At 36.7% G+C, this 21787-nt stretch overlaps 1 protein-coding gene across 2 annotated transcripts in view; it reads right to left on the bottom strand.

Annotated features, from left to right (window-relative positions):
- Positions 1–6453: 6453 nt before the first annotated feature.
- LOC127728332 (high-affinity choline transporter 1-like) overlaps positions 6454–21787 on the bottom strand; it is a 55426-nt gene continuing 40092 nt past the window's right edge. For both annotated transcript variants that reach the window (XM_052235684.1, XM_052235692.1), the window contains exon 9: positions 6454–7758. In XM_052235684.1, the coding sequence (XP_052091644.1) occupies positions 7228–7758 (531 nt within the window). In that variant the 3' untranslated portion in view covers positions 6454–7227. The remainder of the gene's footprint in view (positions 7759–21787) is intronic.

Raw genomic sequence — 21787 nt, 5'->3', positions numbered from 1 at the left:
AAGAAAAACAGATTGTGGTATAATAAAATGCAATGTTACATCTTCCTATCTAATCTACGGAACTAATACACTTAAGGCAAGAATGGTACAATCGGTACTTAATTTTATAGCTGCAAACGGTGTATAATCTACTGCCTAAAGAAAAAAACAAAATAGAAAATGGTCTTCTTGAAATATAGAATTGCAGTTCATTTTGCCCGAAACATTTCTTTTTAATGTACTTGGTCAACTGATCCATCTAGTATCAAAATTCTAAACTGCAAGGATGGTATTCGACTGTTCTTGTTACAATAACTGCAAACTGTTAAAGATTGCGTTATCAAAATTGACGAACCACATAGTCTGGTAACTAGAAAATTTGATTGGAGAATCGACATTTGATGAATTTAATAACAATGAACGGTTTTTTAAGACTTTTGTGTGACTAGAAAACAAACCTTCAGTTAAAGGTATCATTGTTGTTTGACATTTACTTTTCTATGTTTGTGTCTGTTTTTTATTCACTCCCTAAATGATAAAATAAAATAAAATGTCCATATAAAGATTGAACTAAGGTTTATATTTATTTATACGAATATTAATTAATACTGAAGAACAAAGGTGTCTATGTTATATGTTTAACTGTACTCACTTCTAAAAGAATCAAATAATAAAAAGTCAAACTTTATCTTTATAAAGAAACTCAATATTCAAGGCCATTAATATAAAGGTTAAATACCGTAACACAAAATTCAATGGTTTCATGCATGTATATCGATCTCTTTGTCTGATACATGCCATGATTGTAAGACATGACAAAGCAACTTTAGTCACATTAACCTATTATGTCTTTTTGGGTTGCCTACCTATTTTTGTCAATATAACGGAACTATAAACAACTCTGATACAAGTGGGAGGTTTAGTTAGCTATGAAACCAGGTTCAACCCACCATTTTCTGCTTAAAATTCCTGTACCAAGTAAGAATATGACAGTTGTTTTTCACTTGTTCCGTTGATTGATAGCGTTTGATTTTGTCAGATTATATGGACTTCCCCTTTTTGAATTTGCATTGGAGATCAGTATTTTTGTTATATTTTTTTTTAGTGTGCGTATATCTAGGCGATTTTGTATGGTGTCTTGCCGATTGTTCCACTTTTCAGCCGATATTTCCCCCCGTTTTATCGTATGCACTAAAAATGTCATTCATTAAGACATACAACCCCATGTGATTTGAATAATATACAAGAGGCTCATGAGAGCCTGATATTGCTCACCTGTAATTTCAGTTTCAGGCATTTGACTTATTTGTAGATTTTACTTTGCTGAACAATTTTGTCATTTACACTTTCTCTCTTTCTATAATAATATCAAAGATAATACATAACCCAAAACTGTAAAATTTCCTAAGAATTAACAATTTCTGGACAGTAACCAAACAATAAGATGTCCTATTCGTCTGAAGACTACTTGACAGGTAGATCTAAAACTGTTTAACACTTTAACCTATGTCAGTTTTGCTCTTATTGCTTTAGTTTTTGAGATGAAAGCCAAAAACTTCATTTGACCCCTATGTTCTATTTTTAGAAACTGCCGCCATGTTTTTGAATGAAACACATCCCCGAATACAATCTATAAACTAGATACCCTAAGACACATTCAATTAAAGTTTTTAAGTATTTGACCAAGTAGTTTCAGAGAAGAAGATTTTTGAAAAGGGAATTAGACTTTCACAAAAAATTTAAGGGCATTAACTCCTTAAGGGGTCAATAGATAATTTTGATCATGTTGATTTATTTGTAGATCTTACTTAGCTGACAATTTATTGCCATTTATACTTTCTCTCTATCTATTATAATATTAAAGAAAATAACCAAAAACAGTAAAATTTAATAAAGATAAACTATTTCCAACAGTAACCCAACAATGGGTTGTCGAACTTGTCTGAATATTTCATATCAGATAGATCATGACCCATTTATCACTTTAACTCCTTTCACTTTTGCCCTAACTGCTGTAGTTTTTGAGATATAAGCCAAAAACTGCTTTTGTCCCCTATGTTCTATTTTTAGACATGGCGGCCATGTTTGTTGATGGATCAAAACTTCGGATATAATTTACAAACTAGATACCCTAAGGAACATTCAATTAAAGTTTGGAAGTATTTGGCCCTGTAGTTTCAGAGAAGAAGATTTTTGAAAAAGTAATAGACTTGCACGAAAAAATGTAAAAAATAAACGTTTCAAGGGCAATAACTCCGTAACGGGTCAATTGACTATTTTGATCATTTGACTTATTTGTAGATCCTACATAGCTGATCATTTTTGCTATTTACACTTTTTATCTATTATAATATCAAAGATAATAACCCAAAACAGTAAAATTTCATAAAAATAAACTATTTCGGACAGTAACCCTACAATGGGTGGTCCAATTGGTCCTCCATTTGACCCCTTGTCAGATATGCTCTAAATGCTTTAGTTTTTGAGATATAAGCCGAAAACTGCATTTGACACCATGTTCTATTTTTAGCCATGGTGGCCAAGTTTGTTGATGGATCAAAACTTCGGATACAATTTATAAACTAGATACCCTAAGGAACATTCAGTTAAAGTTTGAAGGTATTTGGCCCAGTAGTTTCAGAGGAGAAGATTCTTGAAATAGTTTACGACAACGACGACGACGACAGACGCCAAGTGATGGCATAAGGTGAACTAAAAAGTAGAAGAAAAAAAAATAATATCAAATGTTACTTGTTTCAGAGCATGTCATTTTATCACTTAGATAAATAAATAATTGTAATCGTTCAAAGTGTCAAAATATAATTATAGCTAACTATAGAATGTTTAGAGTAGAGGCTATATTGCATTCACCTTGTCCTTCCGTTTGTCCGTCCACACCTCCGCACACACGTTTGACCAACAAATATTTTCGCAGTTACTACTTTACAGAAAGACTTCTCATTTGGTCAGCAGCTTGACAGTGAGTTGTAACGTGTTTACAATTTTCGGATTTGTCATACACCTTCTACCTGTGTGTCAATACTTTGAATTCTTCAATATAGTGAAAGAAACTCTTTAATTTACGTAAAAAGCAAAACCTAGGACCATTTATAAAAGCTGACCCTTCTTGCGAAGTGTCGAAAATATAGTATGGGGCTCCCACAGGGTACCCCCTCAGGTCGCAAGGTCGCTTTTAAATTCGTCGCAAGGTTGCGAGGTCGTTTTTAAGGGAAATGTACAGGTCACAGGTCGGTTTTTCCAACATAGAGGTCGGAAGTCGTTTTTATATTTAAAGGATCCATTTAAGTCATTGTTGTGTCGATTCTTGTGTTATTAAATCAGGGACATATATGTTCCTGATTAAACCTTTTAGTTTTAAATTAGATATTTGGACATTTTGCTGTGCCCTTTGGTTCGGTTGTTCCTGTTTTGTTTGAGGCCATCCAGAAATGGCTGTCTGTAAGTGGGAAGTTCCTGCTCTATTGAAGTTCGTGTCGTCAGCTCTAGATTTATTTTTGTGTAGCATTAAATGGTCAATATGTGATGTCTTCGTGCCATTAACCCATATCCGTTCTTTTCCATATTGAGACCAAAACAGGACTTGAACTTTTCGATTTTTCAGAACAGTAGTTTCAACCAAACATTCAGTATTTCACTAATCCAACACAATATTCACATTGGGTCATATTGAGCAAGTCCCCAGAACTCTTATAAAATCAACGGGGATGTAGATTTAGATGTGGATTTACCTACTGAGATACTTTGAACACAATCTATAGACTGATGCAACAAGGAAATGTCTTGAAGACAGGGGTGTCCCGCTTGGCGCTTATTTCTATTATCGATGGAACTCCCCCATTTTTACACAGTTGTTAGTCCATATCATGATAAATAAAGAGTACGGTACAAAATTTCATGAAGATTCAACTTGAAACTTTTTAGGAAATCATCTTAAATGCAAAGGTAAACCAAAGTGTAACTGACGAACGAACGGATGGACGAAAGACCGGAAAACTATATTTACCGCAACAATGTTGTCGGGACATAAAACATAAAACATGAAACTGATCATCAACCTTACTTGGATACATTTGTCTCTTTGGAGCACACACAGAGACGCTTGTAGCTAATGCCCTATGCGCTAGTGATGACCATCGCCCATAGTGTCCATAGTGTATTTGAAGCAATAACCCAGACCAACTTAAATCTTTTTTAAGAAACAAAAATGGTCTACAAATGATCATAACTTGACAATTTCATAGATTATCAGGTTCTAGAAACAAAGAAACGAAGACTTCTAACCGACTATAGATACAAAAAGGGTCACAAATAGTTCAACATTGATTATTTGAAAACTGCATTTTGATTTAACCCTCTGAGTCCCAAGCGGACATATGTGTCCTCAACCGGCCGAGTCCCAAGAGGACATATATGTCCATTTCACCTTGTTATGACATATAGTCGAGTAGAACTCTGTAAATAACCGACAGAACTTATAAGTATGTACTCATTTTTAAACCTTGTTCTCCGCGAACATTTTATACATATTTTCATGCAGATCTATCCGGGCAATACATCAAAAAGACCATCAATATTTTGAAAAATATTGTTACATTTCTCCATTTTACTTTCATTTTCTGTATGACCTGTATCGGATTTTACTTCTAATAATCTGTGAAGTAATTTATTCTCAAGCAGGATTTTGATTTTATTAACAACAGTTATTTGCATTGAGTATTTTTGGGGTTATAAATTAAGAATATTGACAAGTTTTGTACTAAGGCTTTGCCGTTTCGTGACGTCAATGAAAAGTGAGACCACTCAAAAAATAATATTATCGACAAAAATTCAATGTCATGACATCTTTAGAACTTCTAAAAATATATACGTGTAAGCCAAAATATAGATATTTTAGTCATAATTGACATTTTTTGTTCTTTTTTAGACAAAAAATTAGCACATCAGAGTAATAACTCACCGTAGAATTCAGAAGTTTTTTTTCTATCAGAAAAGGCTGAATTATGAAAAAGTAAAAAATACCAGTTTGAATCAAAGTTCAAATATAAATAACAAATGAATAACCAAAATATGATATACTAGTAGTTTGCTTCTCTATGATTTGAGTAAATAAAAAAATACTAGTAACTAATCAGTACAGTTGGCATATTTATGTATAATAGTGCATTTTTATGTTTTGAATTTGATATGCTTTTTATTATTTTTTTTCTTTTTGTTGAAGAATATATGATTCTAAATGACCCATTTGAACGAAAGAAATTTGAAATAATAATCTGTTATAAAATATTATGTTGCAAACTAGATGTTTAACAAGCCACAATCAATCAAAATATAAAGTAAAAATTGTCTGTAAATAATACCCCCCCCCCCTCCCCCCCCCCCCCACTTTCTTGTACGATCATAAAGAAGACAACAACCTTTGCTAAATGAAAAACCAATCAACTTGAAATATAGATCTCTGGTTTAGTTATGTTCATAAACAAGAGAAATCGAATTACGACAGATCTGCATTTTAACCAGACTGAGGAAAAACTTATTTAGGGCATTACGCATTGTATTAATACCAAACATATCTTCTAGATGTCTATTTTCGGTTTTGTTGTTTAGTTGCTGTATCATTGATGTTTACCCCCTGCATCTCCTTTTATTCATAGCTGTCCCGTATCGAAGACACATACCCTAAACTGTTCTAATAGACACACCTTAAACTTAACTTCCCAAAAAACATAGTAAAGTGAGTTTATGATTTAGTAACTCTTACAAACACGTACAATAAAACAAATGCATCAGTGTTTCAAGGGGTTAATTAGATGACTTCAATTTTATCTCTTTCGTCTAAATTAGGGGAAGGCCTTAAAAAATTTAAAAAATGGAGATCTCAGAGTAAATGTATAATGCCGGTGGTTCCTTTATTTGCTGTAGACTTTTTTTTTCTTTGCTATTCTATGATTATAATCTTTTTAATACTTCCATTCTTACATCAATTACAGTGTCCATTTTATAATAACCGAAAAGAACTTTTAAAGTTGGCAAAACGTAATTCCACGTTGAGGCTATAACAAAAAAAAATAATCCTAGATTCTCGTCCCCATCTGATATTTGGCTATATCGTTCTATTTGCTAAAAGTTTTTAAATTGAAATTCGAAAAAAAAAAGCATTCTGTAGGGCATGGTTCTTTCAGATAGTTAAATAGTTTTTAAAGTATCACCAATCGCATAAATAATCCTATGTCGTGCTCTTTTAAGACGGAGCATAAAGATGTATGCTTTAGGTAAATACATGTATTTCAATAAATTCTGAGTATTTCTTTTAGTAGACTGTTTTTTATTTTTTCCCGCCTTGGTGAACGGGATGTTTGCTCCGGCTTATTATTTTTTCACTGATGACCTGCGGCCAGAAAATGTTCTCCCCACTGTCGACCGACAAGCCGGATGAAATCTCAAGTAATAGCAAAGTAAGAATAATTGAACTTTATTGAAAAATGAATACCCCAATGGGATTGATGGCATACGTGAAACGTGAACACATTACATATAATTCATCACAAAAATGATAAAAAAAACCAAAGAAATGAATTGTTGTGCGGCCAATTTATTAATTCACGGCATATTGTTCAGTTGCTTATGTAATGATTTTGATACGATGTTCCATTTATGAAGAGATATTGTTGACTTCGGCACTATTTATGAAATTAATATTCAAGACATCGACACTATACTTCCGAGTTTTTACAACAAAAGAGTAAATATTTTTTTAGCATATTGTTTCCAAAATAAAACCTTCTTTAAGTTGAATATATTTCAGCAAATATCAAATATATTTAAAAAAATGAAACTCTGATAGTGACACAGTGACTTTTAGTCATATAGCTCATCCAAGTATTTATACATACCGGTTTTCACATTTTGAGTTATTATCTATCCTGATGACTGTAAATCTAGAAAAGAGTTTCGCATGCACCAAATTTATAAAGTTTTAGTTTCAATTTTTAAGAAATTATTCCTGATCCTCGGACTTTATACGAGTCCTGCACCATTCCTATGAGATATAAAAAGGACGCACTGAAACAAAGTCATTTGGGATTCGCACTTGACCTATCATCAGTTACTTCGATGAAATGTTTTTACAGTATGTCTTGTCATTTTACCGTTACCCTGGTATATATAATGCCACCAGGGAAGTTTTTATATAAAAAAAAAAATATGTTATAATTCTGTTTTAAAAATATATCAATTGTTCAAAAATTTGTCCGTTTCATTTTTGACGTCATCTTCAGTTTTAACTGTCATTGCAATATCGCTTACATCATTTTTACATTTACTTGATTTAGGTCCATAACAGTTGAAGATATCAAACTTTTTTGAAATTTTTCTTTTTGTGAACAAATACTCTGTCAAATATGATATAGAAAGAAGTGAAAATGTGCACGACAACATTGCAAATGTTTTGAAGGGAAATATCTGGCCTAGTTTATCATTATACCCAGGATACTCAATAATAGCCGGAAATGACAACACTGGTTCACCTCCTAATACACGTAATGTGGTTCCTACAACAAGTCCACTGATTCCTCCATATGTATTTGCGAATGGTACCCACAATGCACAAGTTAAAACAGGAAACTGAACAACATACATGGCATCAGCGCACAATATATACAATCCATAAATACTGTTGGCAGATATAGCAATTATAGCACCAAGAGTTCCTACAACTACTATACTAAAACGAAGTACCCATGTAAGTTCTCTGTCAGATGCCTGAAAATGAAATAAAATAATAGGAGCCTTTCATTTGAAATATTAACTGCTATTTTGACTTTGACATATAATAGTATAGACATTTGTTTATTGTTAAAGACCATGATGTCATTATATTGACAACAAAGTGTGAGCAAAACAAACAGACAAAAAAGGTAAAATTGTCAAAAATTGGGGTACAGCAGTCAACATTGTGTTATAATCTTAATCACTATAAAAGCAAATAAACAAAATGCCATATAGACACTAGATAGACAAAGTACATAAGCAAAAATGGACAAAACAGTAAAGGTTAAAAATATACAAAGACAAATATAAAGAACACTATAACACGTAATTAAGATGATAAACAACGTCAGTACCTACAATCTATACTTCAAGATAGGGGTGTATTATTTGTGAAGTGGTCTTGGTATCTACAGATGAACTTTTTTTAGAAAAAGGACGAGACGTTCTTTGACATTAACCTTGGCTCATCAACTTTTTGCTCAGACACTGGTGACGTTTTGTAAAGTCTGAGTGGCAGCTGCAAGCTCTTGAATACCGAATGAGTTGGGAAATGTATATCCCATATACAGGTGAAGTTGGTATATTGCCGCTAAGGTGGGAGAAATTTATAATTTCAAAATTAAAATTGTCTCGCTTGTCATAGATTCTTTTACCGAGATGACCGCTTATGTCAAATTCGATGTATAAGTCTAAAAATGAGGCGAAGGATGCCGTATACGTTGTTTCTTTAATTTCTAGTTCTGGAGGATACATTCATGGAACCCAATCAGAAAAGTTGGATTTTTAATGGAAAGAATATCATCAATATATCTGAATGTGAAATTAAATAATCTGGCTTCTTTGAGAAAGCGAGTGTTTTCATGAGAAAGTGGAGACTTCTTGTCTATCTAGATGAAAAGGAAGAGATGCGGTATGATTAGTGTGGTTCAGTACTCTCCTAAAAATCTTTGACTAGACAATTCGGTATTAATGAAAATCAGCTGGATTTTAAGTTATAGATATTTCATATCTTTTGGATAGTTTTGCGGTGTTTCGTAAATTATACCATAGCTTTTGTTGAAACCCCCGGCAATAACCTCTCGAGACGAAGTCGAGTGAGGTTGCCGAGGGGTTTCAACAAAAAACTATGGTATAATTTACGAAATGCCGCAAAACTATCCAAAAAATATGGAATATCTGTTTTAACCTATCGCATGTTTTGCTGTTTACTTTAAAAATAGTTTTGATAAGAATCAGTTAAATAACCCTTTTCGGGCCTTACACATAAAGCTCCGCCTACTTTTTAAAATAAGCACGGGCTTCTGAAACAGCGGGAAAATCAGTAAGACGAGATGTTTCGACAGCGATGGATGCACATGTACATTGGTGACGGATAACGTTACAGACGAACAAATGTTAAAGGAATTAGATGTTCTGGATATGGACGCAATAATTTACACAAAAATTAGGCTTCATTTAGAAAACCAGACGCTATCTAATTTTAACATTTCAACATTATTGTTATTACTTGAGCAACCTGGTTAAAGTCTAGATGTCAGCAATGTATAACAAATCGGGTGCGGGACCAGGATTCTGAAAGGGGGATCTAGCAAGCCAATATTTGGAGTAATACAATGAAAAAGTCTATGCATTTACCAAATATGAAGCTCCTTAAAATGGGTTTGCTCCCTGCCCTCCCCCCAAAAAGCCGCCTCGGCAAATTCAAACCTATACATGTAGCTGTACAGTGAAGCCTATGGAATACAATCCAAGTATAAATCTCAATAACCAAAAATCAACTTATATTTTCCAGTATAATATATACTCATTTATATACTTTTTAAACTTTATGTTTGTTTATTTGTTCTAGGAGCGATTTTTTTTCATTTAAAAATATAGGACAACAGAGTTGGTGTACGTGGGTTCGATTCCCACCCTAGGCATTCATTTATATCGGCTAGTGCAAAGCGGGCAGTTTAGCTTAGTGGTCCCGCACTGACTCTGTTGTTCAAATGTCAAAAAATTCAGGCAGCCAGGTCTTGCTATCTTTCTTTTTCTCGAAGACCCTATACAACAAAACCATGGTATAATTGTGAAAATTATACCATAGATATCTATGGTATAACTTTCGGTTATTGAGATTTATACTCGTGTTGCATTCCCATAGGTTCCATTGCACAGCTATAGGTTAAGGTATTTTATTGGCAATATGTAGACAGAATATGTTTTTGATTCTTGTAGAAAGCATTATACGTTCCATTTTTCTTTAAAATACACCCAATTAGAAAATATATGTTGCCTGCTCCATTGAGGGCTGTTGTTGAGTGTGTATTACCACATCCTACAACTAAGTAGAGTAATACAGACCTTGTTCTCATATTGCGCACCATCCAGTCAGATCAGGAATCTACATTTGTATTTTTTGGTCAAAAAATCAGTAAGTACTGTTACAAGTTGGTCACTAAACAATTTAATTCAAGTGATTATCACCAGTCATATATCTAAACCCTGACATATTTGATTAAACTTTTTGTGTCGTATGTCAGAAAGACTAGGATGAGGGGATCCATGTGATTTTATTTGCAGCTAAGGAGGCTGTTCAGTTTATGGATTTTAGCACTTTTGAAGTAGTCTTTCGTTTTTCTAGTCAGGCCCGTTAAATCAACAGTGGTTTACCGATGTTCAAATATTATAAATCGAGTCAGCAGACAAATCGAGGTAACAAGCAAACACTAGAGAATCGCATGAACTACGTCGATAGGGTAATAGTCTCCTGCTATGCATGCATCAACTGTCATGCGCACTCAGTCATAATGTCACAATCAGGAATAGAATGGTTAGACTGTTTGAAGAATATGGGCTTTTGGAACATATAAATATTAATTTCATATTATGTGTTTCTGGCTGTACATCACATAAAGTGAAAGGTTGATTTATTGCTGTTTTATTTACGTAATATAGCAGATGTTTTATGTCTATTCAGAACAAATAAAATATGAATCAAAAATGTATAGATTCTGACAAGTATGTGAAACAAAATTTAGGAACGGAAATCTTAACTGTCACTTAAAAAAGAGAGTATATTGGATATGGATAAAAGTTTTTCATTGCAACAGGTCACAACAATATCATCCAAACAGTTTTTGCAACAGTTCGTGCTTAGAGAGGATTGCACTCTCAATCCGAGACATAGGATTTAACGTCTTCAATTCGACCGGGCGTGGATGTTTATACATGCAAACAGACTTTTTCCACCTATTCCGGGATATCCATAACAGGTCATGAACCTAGTCGACATAAAATGGGGTCCAAAGTAAATTACTTAGTCTAACGCAAAGCAAGACAAGTGTTCTCCATAAATATGATGAAAGAATATACACAAAGGGGCAACACAAAGCCTGTAGCTACTTCAGCCTAATGTACAGGAACATACCCAAAGGGGCAACACAAGCATATCAAAGTCTGTAGCTACTTCATCCTAATGTACAGGAACACACCAAACGGGGCAACACAATCATATCAAAGCCTGTAGCTATCCCAGCCTTATGTACAGGAACATACCCAAATGGGCAACACAAGCATATCAAAGTCTGTAGCTACTTCAGCCTAATGTACAGGAACATACCCAAAGGGGCAACACAAACACATCAAAGCTTGTAGTTACCTCAGCCTAATGTACAGGAATAATTGGTTATAAACCTTACGACAAACATAATGTGGAAGATAATATTAAAGAAAATGATTCTATTTTTTAATGAAAATCAGAAACATGACATAAATCTGAAGTTTAGCAAAATGTTTGTTAGTTAAATTTTTTAATTTATGTCCTGGAGGTATTGTTCCTGGTGTAGATTTTGGGTAGGAAATTGCATTATAACATCCTCATGGTGTATTCTATCAATGCAGATTACGTGATTTGTGTCGAATATTTTTTTTATGTTATTTGTGTTTGTGCTTCATACCGATCAATTGTAAATCATTTGAAACCGATTTGTATGGTTAGTGCTTATGTTTTGCTGTTATACCACTGTCCCAGGATAGGAAGGATTGAGCGCTTACAAACATGTTTAAGCCCGTCGCATTTTTTAAGTATATAAAGCCAGGAGCCTATAATTCAATTGTTGCTGTCGGTTCATGTCCGTCATATTTGTTTTTCGTAAATTGTATTGTTATAGATTATGCCGATTGTTTTCCAGTTTGAATTGTTTCACATTTTTATGTCAGGGCATTTTATTGCTGCTTGTACGGTAAGGGGTTTTCTCATTGTTGAAGGCTGTACGGTGACCGATAATTGCTTATATTCACGTTTGAACTCTAGTGTATAATTTTATAGTTGGCAATCACACCACATCTCCTTATTTGTATATTTATTGATTAGGAAATTGTGAATACATGTGAATACATATAGGAGAATGATCTGATTGAACCTAGATAAAGTGAAGAGAGTTTCATCTTGTGTTTTAGAACATAAACATGACGACAGTTTTAGTCTGTGTATCAATTTTAGAAAGTTAATGCTGTCACTGAAAATAGTTTTCCCCAAGAACCATCGTCAAAATTGGTGGGGCAAAATTTGGTTAATGTCAGCTTGAGTAACTCCTACTGGTTTGTATCGGTACAAAATTGTTCCTTCTGGCATGCAAAACGCACATACCACATGTCAACGTCTGATGAAGTAATGACACGAAAGAATGTGAATGTTACATATATGACGTTAGTATCTAAAGTAACACTCAAGCATTTACATACATTTTTATTCATGAAAATTAATTTTGTCATGCAACTGTAGAATTTTAGGGTCATGCTGTTGGCCAATGGTGGGTAGATCTTATTACATTTATGGCGAAGGACAATTGCAAACTTCCCAAAAACAACCGTATTTGAGAGGGATTAAGAGGTGTATTGGTATTGCTGTTTATTATTGAAAAAAGCCAAACACTTAGTCTTCATCCCTTTCCAATCCCCTCACACTTCATTTGAGTGATTTGGACAATGCCTTAGCCAGTTCTACTATTCTTACGACTCAAGGTTTTTCCAATCATTTTAATCTGGCGGTAGATGCAAGTGACATGGGTGTTGGGATAGTCTTACGTGAACTTCAAGAAGGTTAAATTAAAAATGATCAGCTAGTTTGTTATTTTTCAAAGAAATTTGATAAAAATTAAATGAATCTTTCAATAAAAATATCTCGGTTTTTTTGGTTAGATTAACATAATTTTTATATAAATAAATGGAGAAGAAAAGTATACAGTCCGCCAAAAGTTAAGCACCACCTAAATATAACTGGCAATATTTTTTTTACTATTGCGAAAAAAAATATTTATGTTTGGTGTTATGAATTACCTATAACATACACTAAGAAAATTCATTACGACCTACGACCAAAAAAAAAAAAAAACTCCGATAAACACACCAAGCTATTTTTTATTAAAGGTCATCTGCATTTTTTTTAATACACTGTTTCGATGCCTTTAAATCATCTTCCTACTGCCCCGCGTACAGGTGAAATTTGACTTTCACCAAGTCACTGTGAAATATGGCAAGGGGCAAGTTATATGTGACTGAACCTTGACAAGCAATTAGTATGTCAAATGCCGATAGGAGCACTAGTTGCATAGGTAACCATTTCAACGTTAAACACACCGTCATTGTCAGATTTTTACAACGTCATGTTGACACAGGAACTGTAAATGATAGACCAAGGTCCGGAAGACCCCGTTTAAGTACCGATCGTGATGACATACTCCTTATTGGTTGTGCTAAAGCCAACCCATTTACTTCTGCCAAACAACTTAGACACCACTGGCGTCAAGGTGGTCATGTTAGTGTTCGAACATTGGTCCGTCGACTTCATAGAGGCTACCTAAAAGCACGTCGTGTTGTCAAGAAACCTGCCCTAACAGCCAGGCACCTTATAATCAGGTTTCAAAGGGCTAATGACCATCGACGCTGGAACATGAGAAGCTTGCAAAATGTCCATTGGTCAAATGAGAGTCAGTTTCTGTTACGACCAATAGACGGCAGAATACGAGTTTGTCGTGGAAATAAAACTGCTAATGACCAAAACAACATTTGCCCAAAGACTGCATACGTTGCTGGTGGTGTAACAGTATGGGGTTTCTTCTCATACTGTTGTAAAGTGGGTATGCGTATTCTGCAGCGTTACATGAACGGACAGACATACAGGGATTTGGTGCTTAGAAACATTGTAGTCCCTCATTTTGATAATCCTCCACTTGCTTCAAGACCCTTGTGCATGTAACTAGACTCAAGCTGACAGCCACTTTTAGCAGCCAATCAAGATAGCAGCCACTTTTTTCCAGCAGCCAATTTTGATGATATGTCTTAAAACCAAAAAACTGTATAAGACTCAAACGTTCCAAATATCTCAAAATCTTAGTTAAATGTAATTTAACAGCGGAATTTGACAATTTCACGGCTTGTAGTCATTCTCAAAGGATTTCAGTCCGTTCTAAATACCAATAATGATAGCAGTCACTTTTTTGTTGGCAGTTGTAAGGAATCGTGTTATATATATAATTCAAACCAATTTGGAATGAATAAACAAGATGCAATGCACGATAGAAAAGTTACATACATGCTTTCCATAAACTCGGCATCCTCAAATATCAAGTATTTTCGCTGAAATCATTTTTAATATTTATTTTGTACATATGAAATGAAAACATTTTGATATACTTGTAATGGTTATCTATATTTTAATGTGAACAAGTATTTTCACAAAACTCCTGCGTGGACTATTTTGTACGGCATGCATCATTAACAACTCATTGAATCAAAACTGAAACTTTCCTTCTCAAATGTGCCAGTACAAATAATTGACATAGAACTAAAACTGTGGTTAAACGGGCCCGGATCCCAGAAAAATATTTAAGCGGGGAATGACCTAGGTCAACACCTTTAAAATGAGCTAGGTCTGGTTCGGAACTTTGCCGTAGGGAGTTGCCGAGGAGTACCGAAAGCATGTGTAGTTAATACGAAAAGTACGTACAGGGACAACTTTGAACCCCTGTGGTGGCCAGACGTATTTTTTTCTATAACAACAACTTTGAAAATCTACAAATACCGAATGGGCCTAACTCCCAAAAAAACCTTCCAGTGTGCCCTTCCCTAAGTTATTACTTTTCATTTGAGCCATGTCCGGTAGCGAACTTTGCCGTACGAAGCTGGCGAGGCTTACCGAAAGAGTGTAAGGTGGAGACGTATTTATTTCTATAACAACAACTTTGAAAATCTACAAATACCGAATGGGCCAAACTCCCAAAAAAACCTTCTAGTGGGGCCTTCCCTAAGTTATTACCTTTCATTTGAGCCATGTCCGGTAGCGAATTTTGCCGTACGAAGCTGGCGAGGCTTACCGAAAGAGTGTAAGGTGGAGACGTATTTTTTTCTATAACAACAACTTTGAAAATCTACAAATACCGAATGGGCCAAACTCCCAAAAAAACCTTCTAGTGGGGCCTTCCCTAAGTTATTACCTTTCATTTGAGCCATGTCCGGTAGCGAACTTTGCCGTACGAAGCTGGCGAGGCTTACCGAAAGAGTGTAAGGTGGAGACGTATTTTTTTCTATAACAACAACTTTGAAAATCTACAAATACCGAATGGGCCAAACTCCCAAAAAAACCTTCTAGTGGGGCCTTCCCTAAGTTATTACCTTTCATTTGAGCCATGTCCGGTAGCGAACTTTGCCGTACGAAGCTGGCGAGGCTTACCGAAAGAGTGTAAGGTGGAGACGTATTTTTTTCTATAACAACAACTTTGAAAATCTACAAATACCGAATGGGCCTAACTCCCAAAAAAACCTTCCAGTGTGCCCTTCCCTAAGTTATTACTTTTCATTTGAGCCATGTCCGGTAGCGAACTTTGCCGTACGAAGCTGGCGAGGCTTACCGAAAGAGTGTAAGGTGGAGACGTATTTTTTCTATAACAACAACTTTGAAAATCTACAAATACCGAATGGGCCAAACTCCCAAAAAAACCTTCTAGTGGGGCCTTCCCTAAGTTATTACCTTTCATTTGAGCCATGTCAGGTAGCGAACTTTGCCGTACGAAGCTGGCGAGGCTTACCGAAAGAGTGTAAGGTGGAGACGTATTTTTTTCTATAACAACAACTTTGAAAATCTACAAATACCGAATGGGCCTAACTCCCAAAAAAACCTTCCAGTGTGCCCTTCCCTAAGTTATTACTTTTCATTTGAGCCATGTCCGGTAGCGAACTTTGCCGTACGAAGCTGGCGAGGCTTACCGAAAGAATGTAAGGTGGAGACGTATTTTTTTCTATAACAACAACTTTGAAAATCTACAAATACCGAATGGGCCTAACTCCCAAAAAAACCTTCTAGTGGGGCCTTTCATAAGTTATTACCTTTCATTTGAGCCATGTCCGGTAGCGAACTTTGCCGTACGAAGCTGGCGAGGCTTACCGAAAGAGTGTAAGGTGGAGACGTATTTTTTTCTATAACAACAACTTTGAAAATCTACAAATACCGAATGGGCCTAACTCCCAAAAAAACCTTCCAGTGTGCCCTTCCCTAAGTTATTACTTTTCATTTGAGCCATGTCCGGTAGCGAACTTTGCCGTAAGAAGCTGGCGAGGCTTACCGAAAGAGTGTAAGGTGGAGACGTATTTTTTTCTATAACAACAACTTTGAAAATCTACAAATACCGAATGGGCCAAACTCCCAAAAAAACCTTCTAGTGGGGCCTTCCCTAAGTTATTACCTTTCATTTGAGCCATATCCGGTAGCGAACTTTGCCGTACGAAGCTGGCGAGGCTTACCGAAAGAGTGTAAAGTGGAGACGTATTTTTTTCTATAACAACAACTTTGAAAATCTACAAATACCGAATGGGCCTAACTCCCAAAAAAAACTTCCAGTGTGCCCTTCCCTAAGTTATTACCTTTCATTTGAACCATATCCGGTAGCGAACTTTGCCGTACGAAGCTGGCGAGGCTTACCGAAAGAGTGTAAGGTGGAGACGTATTTTTTTCTATAACAACAACTTTGAAAATCTACAAATACCGAATGGGCCAAACTCCCAAAAAAACCTTCTAGTGGGGCCTTCCCTAAGTTATTACTTTTCATTTGAGCCATGTCCGGTAGCGAACTTTGCCGTACGAAGCTGGCGAGGCTTACCGAAAGAGTGTAAAGTGGAGACGTATTTTTTTCTATAACAACAACTTTGAAAATCTACAAATACCGAATGGGCCTAACTCCCAAAAAAACCTTCTAGTGTGCCCTTCCCTAAGTTATTACTTTTCATTTGAGCCATGTCCGGTAGAGAACTTTGCCGTACGAAGCTAGCGAGGCTTACCGAAAGAGTGTAAGGTGGAGACGTATTTTTTTCTATAACAACAACTTTGAAAATCTACAAATACCGAATGGGCCAAACTCCCAAAAAAACCTTCTAGTGGGGCCTTCCCTAAGTTATTACCTTTCATTTGAGCCATGTCCGGTAGCGAACTTTGCCGTACGAAGCTGGCGAGGCTTACCGAAAGAGTGTAAGGTGGAGACGTATTTTTTTCTATAACAACAACTTTAAAAATCTACAAATACCGAATGGGCCTAACTCCCAAAAAAACCTTCCAGTGTGCCCTTCCCTAAGTTATTACTTTTCATTTGAGCCATGTCCAGTAGCGAACTTTGCCGTACGAAGCTGGCGAGGCTTACCGAAAGAGTGTAAGGTGGAGACGTATTTTTTTCTATAACAACAACTTTGAAAATCTACAAATACCGAATGGGCCAAACTCCCAAAAAAACCTTCTAGTGGGGACTTCCCTAAGTTATTACCTTTCATTTGAGCCATGTCCGGTAGCGAACTTTGCCGTACGAAGCTGGCGAGGCTTACCGAAAGAGTGTAAGGTGGAGACGTTTTTTTTTCTATAACAACAACTTTGAAAATCTACAAATACCGAATGGGCCTAACTCCCAAAAAAACCTTCCAGTGTGCCCTTCCCTAAGTTATTACTTTTCATTTGAGGCATGTCCGGTAGCGAACTTTGCCGTACGAAGCTGGCGAGGCCTACCGAAAGAATGTAAGGTGGAGACGTATTTTTTTCTATAACAACAACTTTGAAAATCTACAAATACCGAATGGGCCTAACTCCCAAAAAAACCTTCTAGTGTGCCCTTCCCTAAGTTATTACTTTTCATTTGAGCCATGTCCGGTAGAGAACTTTGCCGTACGAAGCTAGCGAGGCTTACCGAAAGAGTGTAAGGTGGAGACGTATTTTTTTCTATAACAACAACTTTGAAAATCTACAAATACCGAATGGGCCAAACTCCCAAAAAAACCTTCTAGTGGGGCCTTCCCTAAGTTATTACCTTTCATTTGAGCCATGTCCGGTAGCAAACTTTGCCGTACGAAGCTGGCGAGGCTTACCGAAAGAGTGTAAGGTGGAGACGTATTTTTTTCTATAACAACAACTTTGAAAATCTACAAATACCGAATGGGCCTAACTCCCAAAAAAACCTTCCAGTGTGCCCTTCCCTAAGTTATTACTTTTCATTTGAGCCATGTCCAGTAGCGAACTTTGCCGTACGAAGCTGGCGAGGCTTACCGAAAGAGTGTAAGGTGGAGACGTATTTTTTTCTATAACAACAACTTTGAAAATCTACAAATACCGAATGGGCCAAACTCCCAAAAAAACCTTCTAGTGGGGACTTCCCTAAGTTATTACCTTTCATTTGAGCCATGTCCGGTAGCGAACTTTGCCGTACGAAGCTGGCGAGGCTTACCGAAAGAGTGTAAGGTGGAGACGTATTTTTTTCTATAACAACAACTTTGAAAATCTACAAATACCGAATGGGCCTAACTCCCAAAAAAACCTTCCAGTGTGCCCTTCCCTAAGTTATTACTTTTCATTTGAGGCATGTCCGGTAGCGAACTTTGCCGTACGAAGCTGGCGAGGCTTACCGAAAGAATGTAAGGTGGAGACGTATTTTTTTCTATAACAACAACTTTGAAAATCTACAAATACCGAATGGGCCTAACTCCCAAAAAAACCTTCTAGTGGGGCCTTTCACAAGTTATTACCTTTAATTTGAGCCATGTCCGGTAGCGAACTTTGCCGTACGAAGCTGGCGAGGCTTACCGAAAGAGTGTAAGGTGGAGACGTATTTTTTTCTATAACAACAACTTTGAAAATCTACAAATACCGAATGGGCCAAACTCCCAAAAAAACCTTCTAGTGGGGCCTTCCCTAAGTTATTACCTTTCATTTGAGCCATGTCCGGTAGCGAACTTTGCCGTACGAAGCTGGCGAGGCTTACCGAAAGAGTGTAAGGTGGAGACGTATTTTTTTCTATAACAACAACTTTGAAAATCTACAAATACCGAATGGGCCTAACTCCCAAAAAAACCTTCCAGTGTGCCCTTCCCTAAGTTATTACTTTTCATTTGAGCCATGTCCGGTAGCGAACTTTGCCGTACGAAGCTGGCGAGGCTTACCGAAAGAATGTAAGGTGGAGACGTATTTTTTTCTATAACAACAACTTTGAAAATCTACAAATACCGAATGGGCCTAACTCCCAAAAAAACCTTCCAGTGTGCCCTTCCCTAAGTTATTACTTTTCATTTGAGCCATGTCCGGTAGCGAACTTTGCCGTACGAAGCTGGCGAGGCTTACCGAAAGAGTGTAAGGTGGAGACGTATTTTTTTCTATAACAACAACTTTGAAAATCTACAAATACCGAATGGGCCTAACTCCCAAAAAAACCTTCTAGTGGGGCCTTTCATAAGTTATTACCTTTCATTTGAGCCATGTCCGGTAGCGAACTTTGCCGTACGAAGCTGGCGAGGCTTACCGAAAGAGTGTAAGGTGGAGACGTATTTTTTTCTATAACAACAACTTTGAAAATCTACAAATACCGAATGGGCCTAACTCCCAAAAAAACCTTCCAGTGTGCCCTTCCCTAAGTTATTACTTTTCATTTGAGCCATGTCCGGTAGCGAACTTTGCCGTACGAAGCTGGCGAGGCTTACCGAAAGAGTGTAAGGTGGAGACGTATTTTTTTCTATAACAACAACTTTGAAAATCTACAAATACCGAATGGGCCAAACTCCCAAAAAAACCTTCTAGTGGGGACTTCCCTAAGTTATTACCTTTCATTTGAGCCATGTCCGGTAGCGAACTTTGCCGTACGAAGCTGGCGAGGCTTACCGAAAGAGTGTAAGGTGGAGACGTTTTTTTTTCTATAACAACAACTTTGAAAATCTACAAATACCGAATGGGCCTAACTCCCAAAAAAACCTTCCAGTGTGCCCTTCCCTAAGTTATTACTTTTCATTTGAGGCATGTCCGGTAGCGAACTTTGCCGTACGAAGCTGGCGAGGCCTACCGAAAGAATGTAAGGTGGAGACGTATTTTTTTCTATAACAACAACTTTGAAAATCTACAAATACCGAATGGGCCTAACTCCCAAAAAAACCTTCTAGTGTGCCCTTCCCTAAGTTATTACTTTTCATTTGAGCCATGTCCGGTAGAGAACTTTGCCGTACGAAGCTAGCGAGGCTTACCGAAAGAGTGTAAGGTGGAGACGTATTTTTTTCTATAACAACAACTTTGAAAATCTACAAATACCGAATGGGCCAAACTCCCAAAAAAACCTTCTAGTGGGGCCTTCCCTAAGTTATTACCTTTCATTTGAGCCATGTCCGGTAGCGAACTTTGCCGTACGAAGCTGGCGAGGCTTACCGAAAGAGTGTAAGGTGGAGACGTATTTTTTTCTATAACAACAACTTTGAAAATCTACAAATACCGAATGGGCCTAACTCCCAAAAAAACCTTCCAGTGTGCCCTTCCCTAAGTTATTACTTTTCATTTGAGCCATGTCCAGTAGCGAACTTTGCCGTACGAAGCTGGCGAGGCTTACCGAAAGAGTGTAAGGTGGAGACGTATTTTTTTCTATAACAACAACTTTGAAAATCTACAAATACCGAATGGGCCAAACTCCCAAAAAAACCTTCTAGTGGGGACTTCCCTAAGTTATTACCTTTCATTTGAGCCATGTCCGGTAGCGAACTTTGCCGTACGAAGCTGGCGAGGCTTACCGAAAGAGTGTAAGGTGGAGACGTATTTTTTTCTATAACAACAACTTTGAAAATCTACAAATACCGAATGGGCCTAACTCCCAAAAAAACCTTCCAGTGTGCCCTTCCCTAAGTTATTACTTTTCATTTGAGGCATGTCCGGTAGCGAACTTTGCCGTACGAAGCTGGCGAGGCTTACCGAAAGAATGTAAGGTGGAGACGTATTTTTTTCTATAACAACAACTTTGAAAATCTACAAATACCGAATGGGCCTAACTCCCAAAAAAACCTTCTAGTGGGGCTTTTCACAAGTTATTACCTTTAATTTGAGCCATGTCCGGTAGCGAACTTTGCCGTACGAAGCTGGCGAGGCTTACCGAAAGAGTGTAAGGTGGAGACGTATTTTTTTCTATAACAACAACTTTGAAAATCTACAAATACCGAATGGGCCAAACTCCCAAAAAAACCTTCTAGTGGGGCCTTCCCTAAGTTATTACCTTTCATTTGAGCCATGTCCGGTAGCGAACTTTGCCGTACGAAGCTGGCGAGGCTTACCGAAAGAGTGTAAGGTGGAGACGTATTTTTTTCTATAACAACAACTTTGAAAATCTACAAATACCGAATGGGCCTAACTCCCAAAAAAACCTTCCAGTGTGCCCTTCCCTAAGTTATTACTTTTCATTTGAGCCATGTCCGGTAGCAAACTTTGCCGTACGAAGCTGGCGAGGCTTACCGAAAGAATGTAAGGTGGAGACGTATTTTTTTCTATAACAACAACTTTGAAAATCTACAAATACCGAATGGGCCTAACTCCCAAAAAAACCTTCCAGTGTGCCCTTCCCTAAGTTATTACTTTTCATTTGAGCCATGTCCGGTAGCGAACTTTGCCGTACGAAGCTGGCGAGGCTTACCGAAAGAGTGTAAGGTGGAGACGTATTTTTTTCTATAACAACAACTTTGAAAATCTACAAATACCGAATGGGCCTAA

This window comes from Mytilus californianus, unplaced genomic scaffold (assembly GCF_021869535.1).
Source record: "Mytilus californianus isolate M0D057914Y unplaced genomic scaffold, xbMytCali1.0.p SCAF_1, whole genome shotgun sequence".
Taxonomy (NCBI): Eukaryota; Metazoa; Mollusca; class Bivalvia; order Mytilida; family Mytilidae; genus Mytilus; species Mytilus californianus.
Note: the sequence above shows the minus strand (reverse complement) of the source record. Positions and strands in the feature narration are given on the sequence as shown.